The sequence below is a fragment of the Denticeps clupeoides genome, chromosome 1 (genome assembly GCF_900700375.1).
Source record: "Denticeps clupeoides chromosome 1, fDenClu1.1, whole genome shotgun sequence".
NCBI lineage: Eukaryota > Metazoa > Chordata > Actinopteri > Clupeiformes > Denticipitidae > Denticeps > Denticeps clupeoides.
In genome coordinates this window covers 13456010-13481697 of record NC_041707.1, presented here as the reverse complement: position 1 = coordinate 13481697, position 25688 = coordinate 13456010, and the positions used below count along the sequence as shown (strand labels likewise).

General features: G+C 41.1%; 3 protein-coding genes across 3 annotated transcripts; 1 reads left to right on the top strand and 2 right to left on the bottom strand.

The window, feature by feature from the left end:
* The first annotated feature begins 376 nt into the window (after nucleotides 1-376).
* Nucleotides 377-6829, top strand: tmem54a (transmembrane protein 54a). The gene is made up of 6 exons (XM_028980896.1): nucleotides 377-493; nucleotides 4422-4618; nucleotides 4991-5050; nucleotides 5835-6026; nucleotides 6109-6246; nucleotides 6355-6829. The coding sequence occupies exons 1-6, from the start codon at nucleotides 481-483 to the stop codon at nucleotides 6451-6453; spliced, it is 699 nt and encodes a 232-aa protein (XP_028836729.1). The 5' UTR covers nucleotides 377-480; the 3' UTR covers nucleotides 6454-6829.
* A 225-nt stretch (nucleotides 6830-7054) lies between these two features.
* Nucleotides 7055-20139, bottom strand: lck (LCK proto-oncogene, Src family tyrosine kinase). The gene is made up of 13 exons (XM_028963727.1): nucleotides 19672-20139; nucleotides 17386-17511; nucleotides 16375-16435; nucleotides 15786-15876; nucleotides 15512-15613; nucleotides 15228-15331; nucleotides 14460-14609; nucleotides 14044-14196; nucleotides 12828-13007; nucleotides 10567-10643; nucleotides 8408-8561; nucleotides 8159-8290; nucleotides 7055-7645 (listed from the first exon to the last, which is right to left on the bottom strand). Exons 2-13 carry the CDS (start codon nucleotides 17491-17493, stop codon nucleotides 7443-7445), a joined length of 1515 nt encoding a protein of 504 aa, XP_028819560.1. The 5' UTR covers nucleotides 17494-17511; nucleotides 19672-20139; the 3' UTR covers nucleotides 7055-7442.
* A 2489-nt stretch (nucleotides 20140-22628) lies between these two features.
* On the bottom strand, nucleotides 22629-24371 carry fam167b (family with sequence similarity 167 member B). The gene is made up of 2 exons (XM_028963839.1): nucleotides 24062-24371; nucleotides 22629-23563 (listed from the first exon to the last, which is right to left on the bottom strand). Exons 1-2 carry the CDS (start codon nucleotides 24353-24355, stop codon nucleotides 23300-23302), a joined length of 558 nt encoding a protein of 185 aa, XP_028819672.1. The 5' UTR covers nucleotides 24356-24371; the 3' UTR covers nucleotides 22629-23299.
* Nucleotides 24372-25688: the final 1317 nt, after the last annotated feature.

Here is a 25688-nt window from a genome sequence, read left to right as displayed (position 1 = left end):
TTCTAAAGATGATGTTCTCCACCAGCTCTGTGATGTCATCATGGACGAGTGTGAAAATAATGGTGGCCACACAAAATACTGACAAGTACACTTAGGGGTGTACTCACTTTAGTTGCCATTGGGTTAGACATGAAACTGTACACTGACTACTTTACATTCTATCAAAGTGTCATATCGTCAGCGAAATAAATATATAATAAGGAAGTGTATATAAGAAAATACTTACAAAAATGTGAGGTGCACTTTTGTGACAGACTGTAAATTGTACTAAATACTAATTAGGCCGCCTAGAAATGAAATGCAGACGTTAATAGCTAAGAACCGCATTATAAATGCACCTGGCAGGAGGAGGAGGAGGAGGAGGAGGAAGAGGAGGAGGAGGAGGAGCGCGCGCGCGTGTCCTTTTCAGGTCGGCTGGTCGCGGGTGCGAACGGGGTGACGGTTCTCTCGACATGGCCCGCCGATAGCGACATCCGAACCATGGGCTTCGCGGGTAAGGAAGGCGCGCTGTGTGAAAGTGCGGGGAGTTCTGTCCCGGCGGACATACCTGGCGGGGCTCTGCAGGGCGGGGTCGGCTTCGGTTCACTTCGCTTGTTCATTTGTTCGGTTCACGAGTTCGTTTCGTTTTTTTTTTTTTATTATTATTATTATATCGTCAGCAAAATGACGTGCGTCCTGCACCACCGTGCAGGTGTAACAATTCGTTTTTTTAGCTTTATTGAGGTGAGATGAATTGGCTTTGGCTTGTGCTTGAACCCGTCTTTATTTCGCCCGCCTTTGTTCGCCGTGGGCCGGGACCGACGTGTCATAACACGGCTGAGTAAAATATCTGCCTGTTGTTATCTTACACGGATGGGCTGGCGCCCGTTCGATCTCAGGTTTTGGTTTGCTGTCCACATCGTCTTCGTTTTATGTCACACGCATGGTTGAATTGTAGAGTTTCAGAGCTTTCCTCTCTACTTTTTTTGTGTGTGTGTGCCATATATGGCAGGTGGGCCATTTCTGTTGCAGACCTTTGGGTTTTGGTGCGTCAAGCAGCCTTTACTTCTGCAATATGCAACGTCATGAAGCAAAACCTGCTTTTCTGCTTCATCCAGTGGCACCCTTCCCCCATCAGATGTGCTCTCACCACAGCGGTGACCTGCGTGTAACTGTGCAGTGTGTGTCTGTGCACATTTTAGTGATCAAATCGGATCATTGTTCATTCCGATGACTCCAGAAGCAGTGTTTCAATGTTCCGGGATTCAAGGATAGAGGGCCGCTTGTGAATAAGCTACTTTGTGCACGAGGACATTCGGACACTCCGGCCTGACTGTTTATCTGAATCCGAGGGAAGATTTCTGTAAAGCTGGCAGAACTTTCCAGGTGATGTTGATGTCGGCTTATTAATAAATTAATCAAATATAATGTGTAGGTCTCGGTACAATAAGGAGAATGTAGAGTCATCAGATTCTCAGCAGCTCCCTGTGGTCTGTATACATGTCTGATTTGCAGTGCAGATTATAAAGCCTTGGTTGCATCTGAATAGTTTAACATGGGAATATCTATCTATCTATGATGTACAACATGTAAATAAATAAAATTGTAATGTATTACAAATATAATAAAACAGAATTGATTACATAATATAAAGGTTTGTCAACATTTATTTAGCTGTTTTTACTGTTGCTGTTTAAAGGTTCTTTCTCTTGTCTACAGCCTAGTAGTTGGGGACCCTGTTGAAGTTTTAGCCTAATAAATCTGTATTGTGAACCGTAAAGCCAGTGTTTGGACAGCTCTGTTGGTTTGTTTGCTCACGGTGCTTGTTTATGTTCATCACCGAGTTGTCACGTCCATGCGGGCATGATGCGCCGGGTGCACAGAGAGGAGGACGAAGAGTGATGAGGATTGAAGGACGCTATCACCTGACATCATGAAATTGGGGTTTAATGGTGAATCACAGGACAGGGGAGACATCCGAGACGTTGACAGTGGTGAACACGGAACATAACGTTAAAGACCTGATGGCGAACAGAAACGAACAGGGCAGCTTTATACAATTAACAGGTGAAAACGATTAGGGAACATTACACAGGACAATGAAACTCCGGTCCGAGATCCGGACCGGAGTTTCATTGTCATGTGAAATGTTCCCCTTTTCGGACCGGATCGTGACACAAGTAGGGCTGAACGATTTTAATCAATTTAATTTGTGATTATTCACTATGTTATCTGTACTAAAAACTGTAGCATAACATACATGGGACCTATCTGATTGGTGAGCATTATTGTCCAGCAATAAGGAACATCAGCGCAATGGGATTGCTCTGAAACCCATCATTTTGTATGTTTTTTTTCTTCAGCCCCAAATCCATTGAAATTTACTTTACTTTACTTTGCAGACGCTTTAATCCAAAGCGACTTACAAGAGGAAGTCACCAGCAATTCTCGTTCGATTTCTAAAGATTTTGAGTTAACAAAACTAAGAGCCCTGATAAGGCCGAACTTGTCAGCAAAGAGCATGCTCGGAGATTGATAAGTGCTAGACGAAGAAAAAATTATAATATATATAAATATATATTTTTTGTATTGTTTTGTGCAGTGTGTACACATGTGCGAAAGTGTTAGATTTGTCTGAAATACTTAAGCGGGTTTTCACCTGCTTCTTAAAGGTGGTGGTAGTCTCGGCTAGTCGTGTGGAGGAGGGCAGGTTGTTCCACCAGCCAGGGACAACAACGGAGAACATAGTTGATTGGAATCGGAATTTTCAGTCTCCTTTCATTTGCCGATCTGAGAGAGCGTGCAGGAGTGTAGCTAGGTAGTATTGTATTGATGTAGGAGGGCGCAGTTCCATTTACAGACCTGTAGGCGAGCATCAAGGATTTGAACTCAATGCGAGCAGCTACCAGGAGCCAGTGGAGAGAGGTGAGAAGAGGTGTAACATGGGTGTATTTTGGCTGATTGAAGATGAGACGGGCTGCCATATTTTGGATCATCTGGAGTGGTTTTATGGTGGCTGCAGAGGCTCCAGCCAGGAGAGAGTTACAATAGTCGAGTTTGGAGATACCTGGACGAGGAGCTGCGTAGCGTGCTGTGCGTGATGTGACACATTTTCACGCGCCCAATAGGATCAAAGCCTTGAAGCGTGCTATTGTTTGGTCAACCTACTCGAAACACACACACACACACAAAACCAGAATGGAGGAAAAGCTGATCTTATCAGTGTTTCCCGGTCTTACCGGGAGTTTAGAAAACCACGCCTATTTCATTCGCTGATGTGTTGAGAGGCCTTTGGAGAGGCCTTGTTCATGTGTTTGGCCTGAAAGCGGCGAAGATTACAGTTCAACTGTCTGAACTTTGTTTACTCTGCTGCATGCCCCTTCAGACGGACAGTGTCGTCTGCCCACACTCTGCCCATTCGCCCGGTCCCATTCTTCTGCCTGCCAACGCCGCAGTCTCTGACTGACTGTCTTCAGCCAACCCGGCATGTCTGCAGATGCTTCTTCCCGCAGCAACCCTGACATTAACCGAAGGAGCAGAGTCTGGGATTGCAATATCACAGTCGTTACGATTGATATAAATCGCATTTGTTCAAATTGGTATTTAGGTTTCATTTTAATATATCGTTAAACTCTATCACAAAGTAGTTTATCTAGATTGGGGCCTTTTGTATGGAAGGCTGTTTATATAAAACATTTATTCATATGATATTCAACACACTTAACTTCAAGTCACTGTACTGTTGTCACATGGGCTGCTGTTTTGGTGTGGGAGGAGAAATGGTGGAATTTGCCTGTGGCGTTTACCTACACTGAAAAAGTAAACACTGGCTAAACATAAAAAAAAATCATGAATCTGTCACACCTAATGTTTTAGCATTGCCGCAATGTGAATCAAACCTGCTGTAACCTGGTTTAATTACATTAAGTCAATGCTAAAATATTAGGTGTGACAGATTACATTAATTTTTTTACATTTAGCCAGTGTTCAAATTGTAGTGACGAATTCAGATGCCAGGCGCTCATTTAAACAGGCAGGCGTTAAATACATATTGCCACTTTTTGATGTAAATGCATGTTTTTTTGTCATAAGAACACGCGCAGACCAGCACGAAAACTGTCCTTCCATGCATTACACACCAGCTTACCCTTGATTACATTAAATCGAGTTTTTGAGACATGACTTGTGTGACATAAGTGCGAGTCCGGGGCATTGAGTCACCATCTCTGTAGAAGTATAACAAAATAGTTTCATGTAAGGAACAATCAATTATGTTAAATATCAGTATAATTAAATAAAGAAACCTGTAAGCACAAATACTTGAATTATGCAGAACAGTAGATTTACTCAAACCAGCATCTGTTCATCTGGTTGTTCATTAATAGAAAAAGAAAGAAATTGAGGCTAAATTGAGACTAAAATCCGTTTTTTCCACACCCTAGGCATATGTTGTGCCAGGCTGAAGGATGAGAAGACGCTGATGAAGACCGGCCTTGGCCTGGTACTGGTTGGCCATGTCAACTTCCTCCTCGGAGGACTGGAGCATGGAGCGGTGCTCAGGCACATAAACATGAACAAAGAAGACCGTGACTCAGAGTACGCCATCTCCAACTTCATTGCTCTCGTGTCTGGCCTGATGGTGAGGAGCTTGATTATTATACCACCCGCACAAACCAGATGGTTTTGTCTCATTGTCTTATTGCCAAAAGTAAATTGTCACAATTTAGTTTTAAAATGGAAAACTTACACATTCATGCAGACACTCCCCTGCTTGTTAAGACCCAGTGTGATACTGCATGGTTTTTCTGGTTATGTTTTGTGTGGTTTTGGCCATGTTTATTTTCACGAAGTCGTGGACTTGTGCCTCATTTTTCACCCGGCGTGGCATGACACCTTGTTAAGGAAAATGAGTAACAAGTAGTTTAAAACTGGGAGACTATTTTTTTTGTGCAATGCTGAGACTCACAAAAGTAGATGGGAAAATGCTTGTAATTTTTCTTATGACTTGCAGGCAATAATTGCTGGCATCTCGGCTATTGTCTTATCCCGGAACATGCAAAACAAGTCTTTGGTAAGGTCCCAGATTCCAGTATCTCATTCTCACATTAAGTCATTCCCTCTGTTCCAGTCATAATGTTCATGTACGGTTCCTCCAGGGCAAGTCCAAGTAATTTATTAATGAATTGTCAGATTGTTAGGGCAGTGGTGGCCTAGCGGTTAAGGAAACAGCGCCGCAATCAGAAGGTTGCCGGTTTCGAATCCTGATCTGCCAAGGTACCACTGAGGTGCCACTGAGCAAAGCACCGTCCCCACACACTGCTCCCCGGGCACCTGTCATGGCTGCCCACTGCTCACTAAGGGTGATGGGTTAAATGCAGAGGACAAATTTCACTGTGTGCACTGTGTGCTGTGCTGCTGTGTATCACATGTGACAATCACTTCACTTTACTTTACTTTGTTAATTTCAGGTCACTTTGAGAAACTGATTAGTCTCTGTGAGAAAGAAAACATGTAGGTTTGGAATCAATGTCTTAATCAAACATGGATTTTTCCGGTTGATTACTGTGCCATTTAAAGACTATTACAATTGGAGTAAAGAGTCATTCATAAATAAACAGTTGTGAATGCTTCTTTGCTATAAGATGATCATGAATCTGCAAATGGCTTTTTATGTTGCCCTGATACACCAGAAAGCACATTGATGGAATAACATGCACGCGATCACTAATCCTTACTTGCCACAGTCATCGATTACGTATGCATCAGATAATTGTAACACGTAAGGTACAAACTTATAAATTCAAATTGTGTGGCATTTAATGAATGCTAATTACCTTTTTTCTGACTACCTGCAGAATTGGTTCCTGTTGGTTGTGTGCATTCTAGCGGCCCTCCTGGCCGCAGCCTCTGCAGTAGGGTTGGTGTACTCCATGGTGATGGCTCTTGCATTTAAAGGCATCAATGTACAGGACAACTGCAAGTCTCCAGACACTATTGGCTATTTCAACATTACAAACGAGTGCCCGTACGACCCCACAAGGATCTATGTAGGTGAAAATTGAGTTCCATACATATAGAATGGGAAATGGGCTGGATGAAAATGCAGAGTCCTCAATATGTCTTTCCCAGGGCACAACCATTGTTCTTTGGATCCCACTTATCCTCCTGTCAATGGTGGAAGTTGCATTTGCAGGGCAGTGTTGTGCCACCAGCGTCTTCTTCCTGGACCTTCCCTGCCCTGGCAGACACAAAAAGGTTACCAGAAGGGTAAGGCAAATCATTTTCTGTTAGCATTCTTGGAAAACTGTTGCCATTCTTTCAATTTTGAGACTTTACACCTGAAAAGTGACAGGCTTTCTTTCCGTTTTATTGCAGGTGCGTATGAAGTACCCTAAGGACAGGGACTGGTCTTCACATGAGCTACAGCAAGAGAATGAACTGCTTCCCTGCAACACTCCAAACCAGACTGTCTGAAGCAGCACAAGTTGCATTAGATTTAAAAGGGCAGTTCTTCGGCCCTTCTGCCCAACCATGGTAACCATGGAATAACTTTTGCCACGATATGCCTCACTGCCTTAGTTTTTACAACAAAACACTTGTTTTTGTCTTTTTAACTTGACCAAAACATTAAATAATGCTAATTTAAATATAAAATAAATATTTAAATATAAATAATGCAAAATGACATCCAAGGTCCCCTACTCTACCCTCATGTTTTTGAGTTCGGTTTTAAACATTTTTGACCTAAATACTATCAGTTTAAAACATATATTTGTGGTAAGTTTAAAAATTTGTAATTACTATGTACTAGAATATTGTATTACTATTTTAATAAAATGTTTTGCACATATTGTTTGTCTTCATTAAATATGTGATTGATAGGATTCCTTTAGGAATGGTTCTGAAATTCTGCTGATAATCATTGATATATTGCCAATTCTTGATAACTGAGAGGAAAAACTAAAATGGCATGCATTTATACAATGCCTTTTTGAATTTGAGTATGAACCAGACAATGATCAGTAAGTGCATTTCTGCATACCTTTATTGAACTGCATATTTTTTTTACAGCAGCACAAGCAAATCAATACAAAGGTCCTCTTAACAGCCTGTTTAGCAACCTGAGGAATGCATACAGTCAGATTCATGTATTATATTGTACACTAAGAAACTAATAGAACAGTTTTAAACTTTACATAATTAGCATTTACATATGGATATATTCCAGATGAAACCAAATAAGATACAAACACAAAAATACATAAAGATCACAACAAAACAATTGCTTCAGAACATACAAAGAGGAAACAAAAATAATCAATGAACCTGTGGCAACTTGTTCCGTTTGAGGACTGAAATAATTTGCATTGAAAGTGAGTCTCTTTCAAACGCATGATGTTCCAGCCTAGCAAAGCAGACATTGGTCTGATTATGCATATCATGTTCTGAGAGAGCTCAGTTTGTTAAATCCCCTCCTGATACTGCCTCTCTGTAGCAGTGGAGAAGTCCTCCAAAACACTCCTCAGGTACTCAAAGGTAGGCCTGTTCTCTGGGGTCTCGTTCCAGCACTCATGCATGACGTTGTACAGGCCTTCTGGACAGTTGTCTGGCCGGGGCATTCGATATCCTCGCTCCAGGTTCTGGATGACCTCAGGGTTGCTCATGCCTGGGAAAGTACAGTAAATGCGTGGCTGTAATGTCATTGTACTTGGGATTGTTTCTATTATGTAATTGATTGCATGTACTATGCATTTATTGTGTTTTATGGAAGAAAAAAAATGCTGTGCGCCAATGGTTTGGTTTCAAGCAAAGTACAAACACCTGCATGCATAGTAGAAACTTAATAACACTAATGTATTGTCCTACCCTTATTTGCATTTGCTTTTACCCAGAGCACGCATGTCTAAAGCACACTAACAAATGTGTTTTTGCTCATTACGGTAGTTAAAGATATTAGTTTGCTCTTTTAATAAGCTGTCTTTAAATAAGCTGTCTTTATTTATGCTTATGAATAAATTGTTTTTGATTTTACTTTCCCATAAAGCTACTGACAACAGGTTTGTTTGGTTTATTCACATTACGTCAGTGTTAAAATATTAGGTGGCACAGATCACTTCTCATTGGCTCAAGATTTTTTAAAGTTAAGGCAGTTTATTTTCTTTTAACATTATAAATTCACCTGGGTAAGGAATTCGTCCATACGTCACTATTTCTGTCAGCAGGATGCCGAAAGACCACACGTCCGACTTGATGGAGAAAGTTCCATAGTTAATGGCTTCAGGCGCCGTCCATTTGATGGGGAATTTTGCACCTGGGTTGTGGGGAAATGTTACTGAATGTTACTAAACACTAGATGGCAGCATTTTGTCCCTTCTAAATCCACATAATTTCATTGTGAGAATAAACCACAACTGAATATGGCTCTTGCCTTCCCTAGCGGTGTACTCGTTGTCTTCAATCAGCCTGGCCAGTCCAAAGTCAGCAATTTTGCAGATGAGCTCCTCAGACACCAGGATGTTGGCAGCTCGCAGGTCTCGGTGGATATAGTTCTTCTGCTCGATGTAAGCCATTCCCTCAGCAATCTGTAGAGGGCAATGCATGCACAGCCAATCACACCTTACTGTTATTAAGTATCTACCTAGTGGGTAACACACTCGCCTATGAACCAGAAGACCCAGGTTCAAATCCCACTTACTACCATTGTGTCTCTGAGAAAGACACAACTGATTGTAAGTCGCTCTGGATAAGGGCGTCTGATAAATGCTCTAAATGTACAATGTACCATGCATTCAGGTCTTTGTTTGACGCTTCGGCCCACTTTCACAACGCCAGTAACATGAATTTTGCCTCTCACTCGATTTTTTATCTGTGTTTTGAGATAAATTAAGTTACAGTGTCTATCAGATACTTTATAGATCCACTAAATAGATCCACTGGCACAACTTTTTTTATGAACACGTTGATACAAATGAAGACAACATTTACATTTTTAAAATGTAACTGGTTAAAATAAGATTGAGGGAGCTTGTGAAGAGTATGCATATATGTGTGTGTAAATTCGTGGTCTGTGTATTTTGGAGACAGAAAAGTGGCAAGTTCCTGGTACTGGGAGGGCCTTACATCCCTTAGCCTGAACTTTGACCTTGGTCTCTGAGTACCACCCAGTTTATGCAAGGCATCTTTCAAACATACTCCCAAAGGTCAACTTTCTGTTCCGCACGTCTCAGCACCGTTGCCATTCCTCTCCGTCATTTTCCACACAGGGCTGGTGGTGGGCATGTAAAATGTGCCCGAATACTGTAAATGCTTAATAAACTTGAGAAGACATAAAACTATGAGTAAAACTGCTATGATTTTCTGATGAAACTCAGCAATGTCATGACCATCATAAGCGCACACTGTGTATTAATGAAAAAAGTGGAAATGTATTGGGGGAAGATATTTTCTTTGTGCCTCACTTAGTAAAATTTTGTTTTAAAAAAGGAAGAAAAATATGCGTGTGAATAAGCAGTTATCGAAAGAACTAAAGAAAGAAAAAGTGAATCCTGTCATCACTGGGCCATGTGGAAGGGGTTTTGAGTGACCTAAATACACGTCTATAGGGGTAAAAGGGAAGAGGCGGATGTGAAACTTTACACTCATGAGGCATCAGGCTCATTCATCTATTTCAAAGAAGTCCCTATGGTGGTGCACAGGTACGTACGTATGTGTGCGGAGGCACAGACGCAAAAATCTCACAGGCAGGCTTCAAGGGCGGTGTGGGGGATTTGAGGAGGAAGGGGCGTGCATACCTCACCATATAGGCAGAGTCCTGTCTACCTCAGAGTAGGGAAGTGGTTATACTGACACGAACTGAAATCATTTTAGAAGATTCAACGAGTTCTCTCATACCTGTTTGGTAGCCAGATTATAGTCAGCACAGTCGATTTAAGTGTTCATTCGACACAGGATTCGGTGGGTGAGGCCATTTTGGGCACAGAGCAAGCGTTTTCTTCAAAGTTACTGAAACCAGCCAAGTATACACAACACAATATGGTGGCTGCATGCTTTGTCCTCGTTCCCTGTCATTTTCCTAGATACATAGCATAGCTCATGTGGACACACTGCTGTCTCAATGGCTGTCCTGTCTATGCCTGTATAAAGCGCAATGACCAGTCCAACAAAACTGACCTTTGGCTGATTCGGTGTGTCCAACTCCCTACCCCCCTCAGGATTAGTTGGAATTTCCATGATGTTTTTGTTGTGTGTGTGAGACAAGAATTAGGTCTGAGATTGTGCTGGATGTGACATGGTCAAATTTGTGTCTAGACTTTTAATTTTCTCCTCAGACCACTTCTCTTCCATTTAAACAATGCTCCCTATTGTTTCTCCTGTATTAGTCAGCAAGTAAGACTTACAATAATAACCCAGACATGGTTTACAGTCTAGTGGGCCAGTACTTCATCTAATCCAGAGCGTGAAGCTGACAGAGAAGACAGAGAGCTATATAGAGGTGAACTTGGATGGCGGATATGATGCAAACAGAACATGAACAATAATAAGCACTGGATGCGAAGGAAGGTGTTTATTTTAGTGCCGGTCACTTGCCTGAGAAGCCATGTCTATCAGCGTGTTCATGTTCAGGTTGCAGCCTTGGGTGGTTTTGAGGAAGTCCACTAAACTGCCTGCAATGACACAACAATAGCAAAAACAACAAAAAAATTGTAATTTATAAATTGACTTGTTTTAATGGGTGTCTATTATGTTCTGTCAGACACAACAGCTTAATGAGTTAGAATAATCGAACACTAGTGCCTCAGTGCAGGCCGTGCCAGGTTAAAAATAAGACATAAATAGCTGACAGGAACCCAGTATGAACAACATAACATTTGCAGGATGTCCACTTCTTATCAGTGAAAGGTGAACCGATGTCAAGTACTCCCAGAACTCCTCGGACAGCGTTTTGTGTTCCGAAAGGAAAAAGGAATGCCATGGGACCTACACGAACCACAAATTTTGTCTAAGGAAATTCATCTGGAGGAGGTGGAAAAACTCCAAGCCAGGAAAAGGGGTCAGAGGACGATGATGTTCTGATCCAAACCCGGCACTTTAATGTTTGCGGATGCTGTCAGGCCTTTCGTGAATTTAATTGGTCACATTTTCCAGAATGACAGAAAAAAATATGTTGGAAGAAAGCATCATAAAACCTTTCTTTACACCAACAACACTGCCAACAATTGTTTTCTGAGACAAAAGGACATGGGATCTTTGCCTCTTTGGGCCCTTTCTCGGCTCCTCCTAGTGCACACAAAGCCACCCCATTCACTGGGCAATGCTGTTGTCACCAGTCATTGTGAATGAGCATGCTTGTCCCCCTTAATGTGAGGTCTCAAAAAAGACAAAAAAGCTTTTTGAAGGCATGAAAAAAGTCTGCCCAGACAAAGCACACAGGATCACATGTGTACCTGAGATGCTTGATTCAGTTCAGTATGTTCAGTCTGCCTCATGTAAGAATCCAGAATGCTCCGATCACTACAGTTTCTACTGATCAGCACAACTTGAGCTGACATGCATTGCATAAATACACTCAGTGGATGGAAAATGACAGAAAACTATTATGCAGCTGTGGTCTGCTGCTATTACACTGGCACAAGAAATATTTATATTGATTATTCTTTGTGTGTGTGCTAATTTTGGAGCTTTTTCCAGTGCTTTTGTGTAAGGCCTTTGGACCAGCATTGATCAATCTTCAATAAGGCCACTTATTGAAAACAATGAGTATGTCACTCATGCTCACATTCCTGTAGTGAAACTGTAAGCAGATGAATATGGGCTCTGTGGCAAAAAACATAATAATATTGACCCCACATAGAAACCCCATCCTGTATTTGCAGGGATCTGCTGCTTACATCCTGGTACCACACACCATAGGCATAACATCAGGTTATTTCTATGATCTCATTGTTTTACTGTATATGATGACATGAGGGTTTAAATAAATGGGAACATTAAAGCATCACAATCAAATAATAATATAGGTTGAGGCAAATAAATGTGTCACACTATTGAACATTACAGCAATGGTACTCCATTGACTAGTATGTAATTAGTTGCTGTTATAGTTATGTGTAGGTATATTCACTATGTCATATATTTTACAGGATATTTGGACTCCTGACAAAGGTTATGTGCTAAAAAAAAAGTAATTATATAAGCCATTTTTTATACTACTGTAATGCTTTATATTTCACTTTGGATAGATTGTTATATCAAACCACATTCCCACTTAGCTTGCCTTGTGTGTGTGTGTGTGTGTGTGTGTATATTTCATGTAATTATTTAATATTTCATTTGATGTTTGTCACTGTTTTTCCTCCCAGATTTTATTATCACTCAGTCCTGGAGTGATCAGAGTCGCATTTCACTGTTACACATGAACGAATGTGACCACGAATAACACAAATAACCCTGTTGAATCTTAATCAAGGAAGTCTTTGGAAGGATTTCATCCAATATTATTCTCAAGAGTCATTCAGTTCACTGTAGCATGACTCAGCCACATGACTGAGGTACACTCAACCTTAGCTGCTTGCCTCATTTCCTCTATGACCGTAAAACCAGTTTAATCATGAAAAATTTTCCACCATGTTTGACACCTGTCAGCAGATACACTGTAATAGACTCTCTGGCAGGTAGGTGGTTAGGAACAGATTCATGTGTCTGAGTCAGATGGGGTATACTGACTATTCTCCCAGATCGACTGTTAACAGTAAAAAAAAGTGTTATCTGGGTAGCTCAGTAGATCAGATTGTCAAAAATAAGTCCATTGGGCTCACAACATGGCCCCTAGGCCAGTCTCACGAGCTCACCATTTTCCATGTACTCAGTGATGATGTAGATCGGTTCTTGTGTCACCACGGCGAACAGGCGTACGAGGCGTCGGTGCAGAAGGGCTTTCATCAGATTGGCTTCTTCCAGGAAAGCACTGATAGACATGCTGCCAGCCTTTAGGCACTTAATGGCCACCTTTCTGTTATTGTTGTAAATACCTGTGTCAATAGGGAAGAAAAAAAATCAGTGCCGTATTGTCACTGGTCCACTCACCCAATCATTCACATTGTTTTTCCTTCTTTATGACAATTCAAACTATAGAGGTTTATCCCTAAAGCATTTAAGCGGTTTATTTTCTTGTTCAGAGAATTGCATGGCTGCTTTGATGTTTGTGGCCGAGTCATTCATTGAAATCCAGGCATTGGCATTGACAGAGGCATTGACAGAGGAGCAGGTTGTCAAGCCGGGACAGGAGGAAGTCATAAACATAAAATTCACCAATAGGGGTCTATTTTTAACTTATGTGCAAGGGCTGGGCATTCTACAAAAGCAAATACAACAACAAAGACAGCACTGAAGAGGGTCACTTTACCACAAAAGGAACTGTGAACATCTTAACATGGCTTCCTGTTTCATGTGACTGGTTTATTTCAGTTTCCTGCACACCAGTAAAATGACAAATCCTCTCCTGTCACACAACAAGTCCCTGACCACAATATAGCTATTTGTGAGCTTCAATTCACAATCTGCATCTAGAAGGAGTATAGTGAACAATGTGGGGGAATGATCAATAATAGTTCATATCCATTCATCAATAGTCCTGTCGTTTCATCTGAGGTTTCTAATTTCACTGATTTGTTAAATCAGATTATCATCAGATAAATCACAGAACCTGAACTTGGGAATATAATAATAATACAAAGAAAAAGAGTATCCGTTCACACACCAATAATTTTGTATAACGTTTTAGTTCTTTGCCTCTCCAGATAAGACAACTTGCCCACCCACACACCTCTGCGTGCCAACTGATTAAGTATTTAATATTTGTACAAACACTACAGCCATAGCGGTGTTTTGGAAATGACACATGATGCATGGAAACCCAGGGGAAGAGCAAGGACAAGCAATTGGCACATGAATGCTGTCTCTAACAAAAAAACAGACAATTGGGCAGTCTCACTAAAGGAATTGTAAGGAATGTTCTTTCTTTGCAGAATAATTAGCCTGACTGCTCCACCCTGGACTCTTTCTTACCCATCCACACTTCGCCAAACTGGCCTGCACCCAGCCTCCTCTCCAGCTTCAAGGACTCTCTTGGTATCTCCCACTCATCCTGCCACCAGGGCTTCTGGGGCATAGCTGTCTGACATGGCTTCACCAGACGTGTGCATAACCCATCTGCATCTCCTATTGACAGAGAAAAAATCACAGTGAATCGAACTTCCTGGAAGCCAGAAGGGCGGTGCTTTACGTTAGCATGTTTTTTATGCAGTGACAAAAGACATAAAGTAGGATCGAGTGCCATGAGTCGCTTTAAGTCGCTTTGGATAAAAGCGTCTGCCAAGAAAAGTAAAGAAAAGTAAAGAGAAGTAAAGAAACAACATATTTTCTTTTGTACAGCATTTACAGTCATGAAAGACACATGAGCTCAAAAGCATTAGTGAACGTACGTGAGTAATGCTTAACAAGCTCCGACAGAGACTTGAAGGAGATCTTTGACGTGATGTAGAAGCCACCGCTGTCCATGTTTCGAATCCTGTAGTGCTTAATGACGTCTCCTAACGTGTGATCCAAGTCCCTCACTGACAAGGAGAAACAACCTGTTGGAAAAGAAGTTGAAACATTTGCATTTTAGATTCAAGATTCAAGAGATTCAAGATTGGTTTATAGTCAGTACAACATTATACACAGTATACCATGTATTGAAATAATGTTTCACCATGATAAGAACTTTCCAACACTTTCTCCCACCTTCTCGCAATATGCATCTGAAATATTTAATATGCATCAGATATTTAAAAATGACTCTTCTCAAATGTCACGACCAGGGCGTGGCCCATATTGAATGACTTGCTTTGAAGGACTGAAGGACTGAACCCAGGTAAATGGATTAAAAAGGTCATTGCAAAACCACACAAAATTATTTCATTAGAATCTTAAGGGTCCCTTGCAATAAATTAAATCAATCAGAGGCTCTGAAATGATACTATCAGATAAATATTAAAACGACCAAACAATTCCATAAGTATTTGTTATTTGCTCAAAGGGCCCACCAAAAGGCAAACTTCAAACTTGGTTTCCATCACCAAATACCTATGCAAGCAGTTCATCTAATTTTGCAAGTCTTGCTTTGGCTACAGGAAGTGCTGCAGGAAGCTGTGTTGATGATGTATTCGCTGCTTTTTCTTCCATCCTTTCTTTAACATGTGATCTTATACCTTCGTTTGTTTCACTTTCTCGAATGAGAAAGGAGCCCTGGGTGTTTCCTGGAGAGAGGAGCTGTCTCATGGCATCAGTTCTTGAGATGTTTTTGAAAAACCAACTATGTGGAGGGAAAAAAGCAACAATCACTTAAACATACAACCTTCAAACACATTTCTTCAGAATATCTGTTGAAATCGGCCATCAAGCAGACCGGCTATATTCAGTAGGTGTTGTTTTGTCCTTTATCTTGGAATTACGAAGGCGAGTGATGTGGCTGAGTGATGCTGATGTGACTTACGACTCTAACTCGATCGTGTTGAGTTTGGCCACAAAGTTGAATGGGATGTAGCCCCTCTCCCCTGTGGTGAGGGACTCTGCCTTGTGCCATTCGGGGTCATCTCTGAGCAAAAGAAAATGTTACTATCGTTCACAGTCTCTGTCCCTCCTTGCTTGGAGGAGGATCTGTTTTTTGGTTACTAAAGTGGGCATCTTACAGCATGTCTGACACCATGACACCATGCACCATCGTGCACCATCTACAGCGTCTAATGTCCCATTCTGGACCAACTTACCTGTTAAGAATCTTCAGTTTGTCTCCCTTTGTGAAGCCCAGATCATCACTGTGACAGGGCTGGTAGTCGTATAACGCAACCACCAGGGCATCTGCAACAGGACATTTTTTTAATCAGTGCATTATAGAGGGTAATAGTTGAGCTGTCAATGGTTATTAACCAGCTAACTACTACTATTTTGCCCCTTGGTAACATCCTTAACATATTTGTTTATTCAATAATAATTCCTATAGAATGAGCATTTACTATGTCTCATCTGGACTTATTTTTTATTACTAACTAGTATTGGGTGGTATGTTATATGAGACAAATATAATGAAAAATTCTGAGGCATGAAATACATTAATGGTCTTGATTATGTCTTCCTACTTTGGTGTCTTGCTTTAGACGGGTCTCACATGGGTCTCACATGGTCTCACATGGTTACAGTATGCATGAACAGTATTTTACAGTACCTTGTTACAGCGCTTTGTTACATGCCAATGCTGGCCGTGTGAATAAAATAGAGCACAGCAATTTAAAGAATAAATAAACCGCTCTACTGGGTTTGGTCTTGAGTAGAGGATGGTGAATGTATTCGACTGCATACCTGGCAGTGGTGAGGTGGGTGGAGTATAATTATCTTGGTACGGGCTCAGGGTGTCTTTGTACTGTGAAAGAGAGCACAGAGGAAGCGGGACAGTTTTCCACCAACAATGATGTGGAATCAAAAGTACTTTCTGTCGTGTATGACATTAGAACTGACATTTCACTGCACATAGAGGTGGCCATTCTGATTTGAAAGCACATATATACAGAAAGTGCTGTAACCTGACCATAACCTGACGTAACACCCAGGATTCCGAACTTGGATGTTTGCAATGTGTCTGTCACGCTTCAAAAAAGGTAAATGCATTCCATTTAAAGAGGAAGAAAGAAGTTCCTCACCGAAAATAATTATGCATTCACAGGGAACAGAGAATAATACTTCAACACCAAAAAAAATCCAGGCCCGTGACAAGCATTGACTGCAACTCACTTGTGTTGCATTTCTCTGTGCTTTGTTCACTGGTGTGCGAATGACAGAGATTTCACTGGTCACTCATGATACTTGTATAACTGAAGGTTAAGAATTTCAGATAAAAATGCCTAATTTAATCGTAAATGACGGCAATATAGAAAAGTATTCTATGTATTTCAAGATTCATTACTTTGTGGCCAGATCACACAAGCCTTTCTGAGCCCCCCTCCTCAAGGATGTTCTAGTCATTTTCACTCATTACACAATGAATGATGTCTGAATTCTGAGCTATTATTATAAGCGTTCATAAATTCCAAACATTACATTTACATTCATTTACATTTATCAAGTCACCCTTAAGTAACCTCAAGGGGTACAGGGACTGTCCACCTACAGCAAACATAAAATTTCTTCTTGATTTCTACATTTATCACTTGAACAAGTGACCCTGTTATCTTAAAATAAAAGTGAATTTCCCACTTGTGGGACAAATGAAGGATCATCTAATCTTATCTTATCTTATCTTGTAAGTGACCTTTTGTGGTTGCCTGTTTTGTAAATGCACACTGTCCCTTTGTGTGTGACCAGGTGAGTACTCACCTCCTGAAGTGAGTTGGGGAGCACTGGGCAGTTGCACTGCTCACACTTAACATCCAGGTTCTCCACCCAGTCCTCGTCGTAGTAATCCGAGCTGCAGTTGCATCCCATGTTGTCTCTGCAGTGGGGCTAGAGAGGGCAAACAAGCAGCTTCAGAAGAGGCGTTTCTGTGCAGAATTTAGTGAAATGAAGAACACGGGTGTGACACATTTTCCAGTGGCGGTGTCTCTGCCGTCTCCTTTTCCTACGTCCTTCTGCTTGGCATTTCTTTGGGCCTTACAGAGGAGTGTGGGCACGCTTATCTTGAATGTAGTTTAAAGTAGTTTCTCCCCCAGGGGGGTGGGGGGTTGGTTGCTATAGATCGTGGGCGGGTGGGCACAATTTACCGAAATTGACTTTTTAAACTTAAAATTTATGAAGTCCCAATAACAGTGTAAAACAAGAACAGAATAAGACCAAAAACCTACAACTGCTGTTTTGTTTTTGCAAATAAATTCTCAGTTAATCACTTCATTCTTTGAATTTATGTATGCAGGAAGGAATTGGGGTTGGGGGTCCTGATTTGCCTTGGAAACACACAGGGAGCCTTCAGGGAAAATAGGTTGGGAACCACTGGTTTAGAGATACTGAGCTTGTCCGGTTTGGGCTTCATGCAGGAAGTCTTGTGAGATCAAGATCTCTTCAGGCTTGGCTAATTGGTTGCATCTGTGTAGCAAGAAACTCTTAATTGCAATTAGAGCAACTGAAATGCATACCTCTAAAATGTACGGTTGTATGTGTTCTCTTGCAACTGGCAATGTTGAATTTTTTTAGAAAAAAGTTGAAAAAATCAGACCCTTGACAGCAAAAAGCTCAACTAATTTTGGGTGAGCCTGGCTGGTGATGTAGATAAAAAATGTTCAGTTATCAGTTAAAAAAAAATTACAAATCCGAACAATATATTATCAGGAAATTAAATCTGGAAGAGGCGGGCTTAATGGCTCTATTTAGAAAAGGCTTCCTCCTCTGTATAATTCTATAGATACATTTCTCATTAGTAAGGTAATGCTATGTTATTAGAGGGTGGATTATACATTATGAATGAAAACATTTCATTGTAACTGTTTTGTTTCCACGATTTCAAGTAAAATATCATTTGAAATTTTAGTTTGAAGAAAGGATTATTTTAGCAAAGCAATATTATGCTAAAAACTATAATTATGAATCCAAGATTCTAATGAAATATGGAAGATTGTCACTTTAGAATCTTGTGAAAATTATCAGAAGTCACCTGGGTTTTGCTGACTATGCAGACATTTTTCTGAATTGCCCTTCTGTATTTCTCATGTGTAACTATTATCTATATGTCTTGCCAAGTGACTTTCACAGTAGAGAATTACATGGACAGACCTGGTGAATTGAAGAATGGGGAATTTTGAAAAACGACACTTCTGGGAAATCTGGGTGGTTTACTGGGGGCTGTATTTTCTTTTCAGTTTTTAAACTGAACATTGGGTAGACATAGGGACATTGGTGTAGATCTTGATTGTGCTTCCTCTGACTCTTAATCCTTGTTACTGAGTATTTGAGAGTTGTTGTTTTTTCTCATCCTTGACCATTGAGGTGCACAAAAGAAGTATTCATCTTCATACAGTTATTTTTGAAATCTAAATACAAATATTTAGTTTAATATTCTGCAGAGAGTTCAGACGTTGCGTTGACTATTCAAAACGACAAAATGATTGAAAATTAGGTCAGCGGTTGTGTGTGTGCGTATGTGTGTGTGATTGTGTGTGATGCCTCTAGCCTGCTATAGATTTAAATCTAACTGAGCCATCTTCCTGTAAATAATCTTGCATTGTACCCTTCACCTTCTTGTCATGCCTGAGAACCATTATGCGTTTTTTGAGTTATTTTAGTTTTTTGAAGTATGTTGACGTCAAATCTAAATATTTCTGATACAGGCAGCTTTGGAGGTGTCCTCTCGCTGTAGCAACCTATTTATAAGATTCATTGGCACCAACCGCTAGAGCGGTATCGTCATTGAATTTATATAGTAGTGTACTATACTAGTATTTGTACAAAACCACAATGCTGTAATTTTTAATATGACATCATAGAATCATTTCACAAGTACATTAATAGAATATGGACACTTTTCCTTATTATCTATGTTATTAGAATTACTACTTTTAATGTTTTTTCTTATATAAATATCTGTGAAGTTGGTGGAATCTGATGTTTTTTATGTTTTAAACCAGCTAGGATGAATAAGATACTATCCAGTTAATATCTTTTTGGAAAACGTACCTTGCGAAATGTGCCGATTCCTACGCCACACCCAAAGTTTCTACTTGTCTGCCTCTGAACCAGACATCTCCATCTTCTGATCGTCTATCTCCTCATTAAACTGCCAGTGCCAGCGCAGGGGGGAATAAGTTCTGTTCAATTTCAGAGCATCAGATAACCGAAGAAGCCGGGCTCATCAGCCTGAGCCCCTCTTGCATTAGGCTTGTGTGAGAGAAGAACATATCCTGTGTGCCTTGCTCACACATCACACGGCAGCGGTGGGGAACGAGCAGCCCAAACGGGCTTCCTGTCGGTTGAGGGGTTGAGCGTTGCGCTGAAGTCGCTCCCACAGGTGCCGGCGATGCAGCTGTGCAGCAGGGAACGTTAAACTCCTCGACAACTGGGTCAGGGCTTCTCCCCATGCCTGAGTGTGGAACCCCACTTTCAACGGTCACCCCGAGCTCCGCGGCCACCATGCCCATATCCTGCTAACTTCCTTGTTTCTCTGAGGGCTTCGTGTGAGGGTTTTGTGTTCCTTTGCCTTTTGTGACCTTCGGGGTTGAAATGAACAAATGAGAAAGTAACTGTCTTCGTTAGAGCTACAATTAGCATTTACTGCTGCGCCACCAGCCCAATAGGAACAAATGTTTCCACTCTCTCAAAATAGCTGCACATTCAGTGCACAAAGCTTTCCACCTTGGATCTGCAAAATGTGCAAGGTGTCCAGTGAAATGGGGTGGTAGTAGCCTAGTGGGTAACACACTCGCCTATGAACCAGAAGACCCAGGTTCAAATCCCACTTACTACCATTGTGTCCCTGAGCAAGACACTTAACCCTGAGTTGCTCCAGGGGGACTGTCCCCTGTATCTACTGATTGTAAGTCGCTCTGGATAAGGGCATCTGATAAATGCCATAAATGTAAATGTAAATAATTTTCTGGTGACATTGTTATGGGCTGATGTTTGTACTGTTTATGTTCAAGGTCTGTCGGGAATCTGCACTCCATTGCTTTTCCTCGTGGGCCTGGATTGTGCGTCGCAATAAACTGAAATTGAATTGTGAAAACTGAAATTGAATTTGGAGAAGCAAATCTGTTTTACATTTTTAGGGATGTAAAAATACAGTTTCAATTTCTCTTGAATTCAAATTCAAATGAATAGATTCACTTTGAACAATTCCAATTCAGTTTGAATTGGCAATTCAGACTAAAATGTATTCAATTCAAATTCAGTTTCTACTGACACAAATATCAGCCTATACATCATTTCTTATGGACAGTAGAAGCAACAGTCGGCCTCATAGAACAACACAAGATGTGGACATAACTGATTATTTTGGTGAATGGGTTTATGAAGGCATTATTATAAGCGGCATGAGGTTGGTGTTGTATTTTCATTTTTACGTATCAGTTTTGTTTTTTTTAATGAATGTACCTTTGGTTAATACAAGGTCAAAGGCCCCTCTGTCTCATTTCTCTTGGTTTACTGAGGCTTTTGAAGCACAGCTTCTTTGTTGTTTCCCTGCATGAGGGAGCAAATGCTGAAAGGAAGTCAGCACCAACACACACAGGAAACACACAAGAAATAAGTAAGTGCTTGTTGCAGGATGATTGATGTGAATGTGAAATTTGTGTCGGCTTGCTTTACATATTTATTGTTTGTGTAGGGGTGCATTTTAATAAAAATGACTGCAAGTGAACCATTTTGTCAGAAAAACTGGTATTTCTATATCTTCTGCTAATGAGATTTTGTTAGTTCCACAGTATCAGTAATATGAGAACAACTCTGAATAGTTCTGAGAGGGTCTGAATATTACACCATTGCAAAATTAAACAAACGCTGCGTAAAAGTCACAACTAAGTCACAACTTAGCCTAGCGGGTTGCACACTCGCCTATGACCCAGAAGACCCAGGTTCAAATCCCACTTACTACCATTGTGTCCCTGAGCAAGACACTTAACCCTGAGTTGCTCCAGGGAGACTGTCCCTGTAACTACTAATTGTAAATCGCTCTGGATAAGGGCAATAAATGCTGTAAATGTAAATGTAAACTAAATATTAAGGTTGAATCCACATACTGCAGGAAGCAGTGAGATACGGTGAGTTTGTTACTGGTTCAAATCGCCAAGCTGATCGTTTTCATCGTTTTACGCTACCCAACAGACGCATGCTAATGCTTTTGCAACCTAATGACCATTATTACTCTGTGTCTGCCTCTGAAAATCAATATCCAGGATACATATTCTGTGAGCTTTCATACATCTCATTCTATTAATTTATGGATTGTACAGGATTACATTTCGAGATTAATGTTTTGTATAATTATTATTAATATTACAGTTACTATTTTATCACTTTTATCTGCTGGACACACTGTTGTCATGGAAAGCGAACATTTTATTATTATTGGGCTGACATTTTTGCCTTTTTTAGAAAAAAGTATAATTTGTTTGAGGTCATTTTATTCCATCACATTAATGTTAAAATGTAATAATTCACTGAGATATGCCTCTGACCTCTTGGTGGACATCAACAGTTGGAACAATGAAAGATAACTGCATGACTCACTGAAAGAAACTGCTTCAACCTATTTAACTATATCTACACAACTATACTTTATTCTGATGTTGCATAGCAAATAAACACAATAAAACTGTAATAAATTGAAACAATGTTTTGTGTTGTTGTCACTGTTTTTCAGTCACAGTTCAACTTGATTTGGGCCAAGTCCTAAGCGTACAGAATGAGGGATAAGCCCCAGAGGAAAAACATTCTGCTTACAATGTGCTTATTCACACACTGACTTCACTGACCTGTCTGTTCACCCTGAATGCAACATGGGCTTGTCTCTTGCTCCTGGCCTTCAATAGTGACATGGAAATCACATGACAAGATCCTGCAGCATATCACATCAGGATCTCTGTATAACAGCTCTGTATATTAAAATACAGGGCTAGATAACAACAAAAAAAATGGAATAAGATTTGTAAAATGTTTTTATGCAAATATTGATGAGTTTATTAATTTATATTGATTTGAAGAACATAATTTTTTAATTATGAATAAAAACAAGCTCTTGTTCATTCACAGTTATATCTGTTGAGTTATAGCTGTATATCTTTGAGAGGATACAAAAACACCCAGTTCTGTGTTCTTTTTTACAGTAAAAGAAAATACATTCTGCTGAAAAATGTATCTGTAGCATTTAGGACTAATTTTTACATTGTGCTTACATAAAAATGTGATAGTAATAAATGATGTTAATATATACACAGTGATAGTAATATATACACAGTCCTGGGAAAAAATCATTACATGAGCTTTTAATCCTCATTCATCTTGACCTTGAACCCTATGGCAATCGGAGCTATTTTTGTTGTCTGGAGAAGAAGTGACAGAATGTTGGAACATGACCTCTGTCTTCCTGTTTGACTGGCGTTCGGGAGCCCGGCCAAGCCCTGACCCAGAGAGCATCTGTCGCTCTCCCCGCCATGTGGAATGCTTCTCCGTCTCCAGAGGCACTCAGGATCGTTCAGTCACACGAGGGCGGTGCACCCTCGAGGAAGATCTTAAAAGAGTGACCAGTCTGATGATCTGTGCGTGATCTGATATATTCCTTCTTTCCTCCACCAAACTCCAGGCTCGGCCCCTAACACAGGGAAAAGCGTCTGGAGTTGATGTTCATCTTGGTGAGCCCCAGGTGTTTGAGGGGGGTGGACAGGGCGAAAGCTGCCTTCATTGGGATGTCGCACAGCAGGTCGGATTCCTCTTCGCACTCCTCCAGCTCGTAGGTGGCGTCATCCAGCATCTCCTTGTGCCGGTGGCAGACCTGCTCCACCTTCAGCCGGTGGATCTCGCCGCGCAGGCCGATAAGCTGCCGGGCCAGGCGGTTGTCCTGCAGTTGCATCTCTTTCTATTAGGTATGATAATGCAGGTTAGAAGACATATATACGCATTAAATATTAATGTGAATGTGAATGTGAATGAAAGTCATAGAAAAACTTCTATGATGACACCTTTCAACCTAGACAGGACAAATAATGGGAATAAAAATGAATTTTGCATACTGCCATTTGCTCCATCACGGCCATCACCAAAGCAACCAAGCAAACAAAGGAATGTCTTTCTGTTTTTTTCCACCCATCTGTGTGCTCACCTTGTTCATAATGCTTTAATGTTTCTAGAAACTGGTCAGTGCAACGAGAGGCAACTCCAGTCAAAGAAAACGTTCACAGTGAAACAAGCGAAAACACATCAGTGCAGAAACTGCACATATTTGTACATATTAAATATTATAATAAAGTGTTTTTTTTTTTTTCTGTTTTTTTTTATTAAAGCCCCAAGTGGTAATTGTGTCTTTAGGCAGGTGCAGTTAGATGTGTGATGTGGATTTTAGTTTTCTTTGCCTCACCAGCTCGCTCCGCAGCCACTCCAGCGCATCGTCCACCGTCCGGAAGCCGCAGACGCTCTGGGCCGCGGGGAGGGGACCGTCGCCCGGGCTCTTGTCCCCGCTCCACGGCCGCTTCTGCAAACTCTCCTTCCACTCCAGGTAGGAAGGTCTGCGGGTCTGCAGCTTGAGCTTCTCCGCCAGCGCCTTCACCGTGTCCAGGTTCTCCGTGTCCCCGTCCGGCGGCTCCATCGCGACGTGCGGCCCGGAGGAGGAGACGGAATTTATCGGCGCGCAGCGGCAGGTTCCCGCCCACATGGCCCGAAATGAGCGTGAGAGGGAGGAAGCGTGGGATTTCCGCGCGGTTCCCATCTGGTGGAGACCGTGCGGCGTGTCAACGCGAACTTCGTATCGCCACAAAAATCCCTCTTCGTCTGTGTGTTTGTGTCGGGGAGCGGCATCTTTTAATCCGTTCACGAGTCTGGCATGTTGCTGGAAAGTTGTTGAAACTGTCATTTTGTATTCATGTTCGTTTAATTAACTCATTCATTAATTCAGCAAATTGTTTGATGTTCTTTTTAGTTAAAGGTAGTTTCAATATTTTAAAGCAATCACTGCCACCTGGTGGGCGATTGTGTAATTGTCCCTTAAAAACAGTGTCACCAGCCCTGGTCCTGCTCAGCTTAGATCTTTCCATGTTCCCCCGCACCTCATGCAACTAAAAACTGGGTGATAAAGAGTACAGAAGTTGAATCAGGTGAGCTAAATGAGTGGTAGTAGCCTAGTGGGTAACACACTCGCCTATGAACCAGAAGACACAGGTTCAAACCCCACTCACTACCATTGTGTCTCTGAGCAAGACACTTAACCCTAAGATGCTCCATGGGGGGACTGTCCTTGTAACAACTGATTGTAAGTCACTCTGGATAAGGGCGTCTGATAAATGCTGTAAATGTAAATGCTAAATGGAGCCTCCAGAACCAAGGTTGGTGACCCCTGGCCCAGTAAATGCATTTTTTGTATTGGTACAACACGGAAATAGGGACATTGGTACCTGTAAGTGATTGTTTTTGTCATTGTGATACATAGCATAGCATTGCACAAGGTGCACACAATGAAATGTGTCCTCTGCATTTAACCAGTCACCCTTTGTAGGGGTGGTCCTAGCCTGTTTGGTGCCATGGGGCGAACCCCACCCCACACACAGAAACATAAAAAAAATATTAAGAATGAACATATTGTATTGTAAAGACTGTTATCATACTGAATTTAACCAGGTAAACACAAATTTGACCTTTTCTTGTCCATCTTCCAGCGGTGTTAATTTTGCAACCCAGTATCAACACCCATCCTCCAACCCAAGGATCACCCCACTGTAAAATAATAGAAACAGATTCGGTTTGTATTTTTTCTGTGACATCGCACAACCTCGGAAAAATTCATTGTGACTTAGTGAAGTTGGATTGACAATATTATCGAATTAAATGTGCTTTATTTGGAAGCACAAAGACTCTCTCTTCTTTCGATAGTTGAGATACTTCAGCCACGCAGCACAAAGCAGGCACACTGAGGACCTCACGCTCACTTTCTGCATATATGGGTGTGATAGAATCTTGAGTACACAACGACGCTGAAGTTAGCTCATTATTCA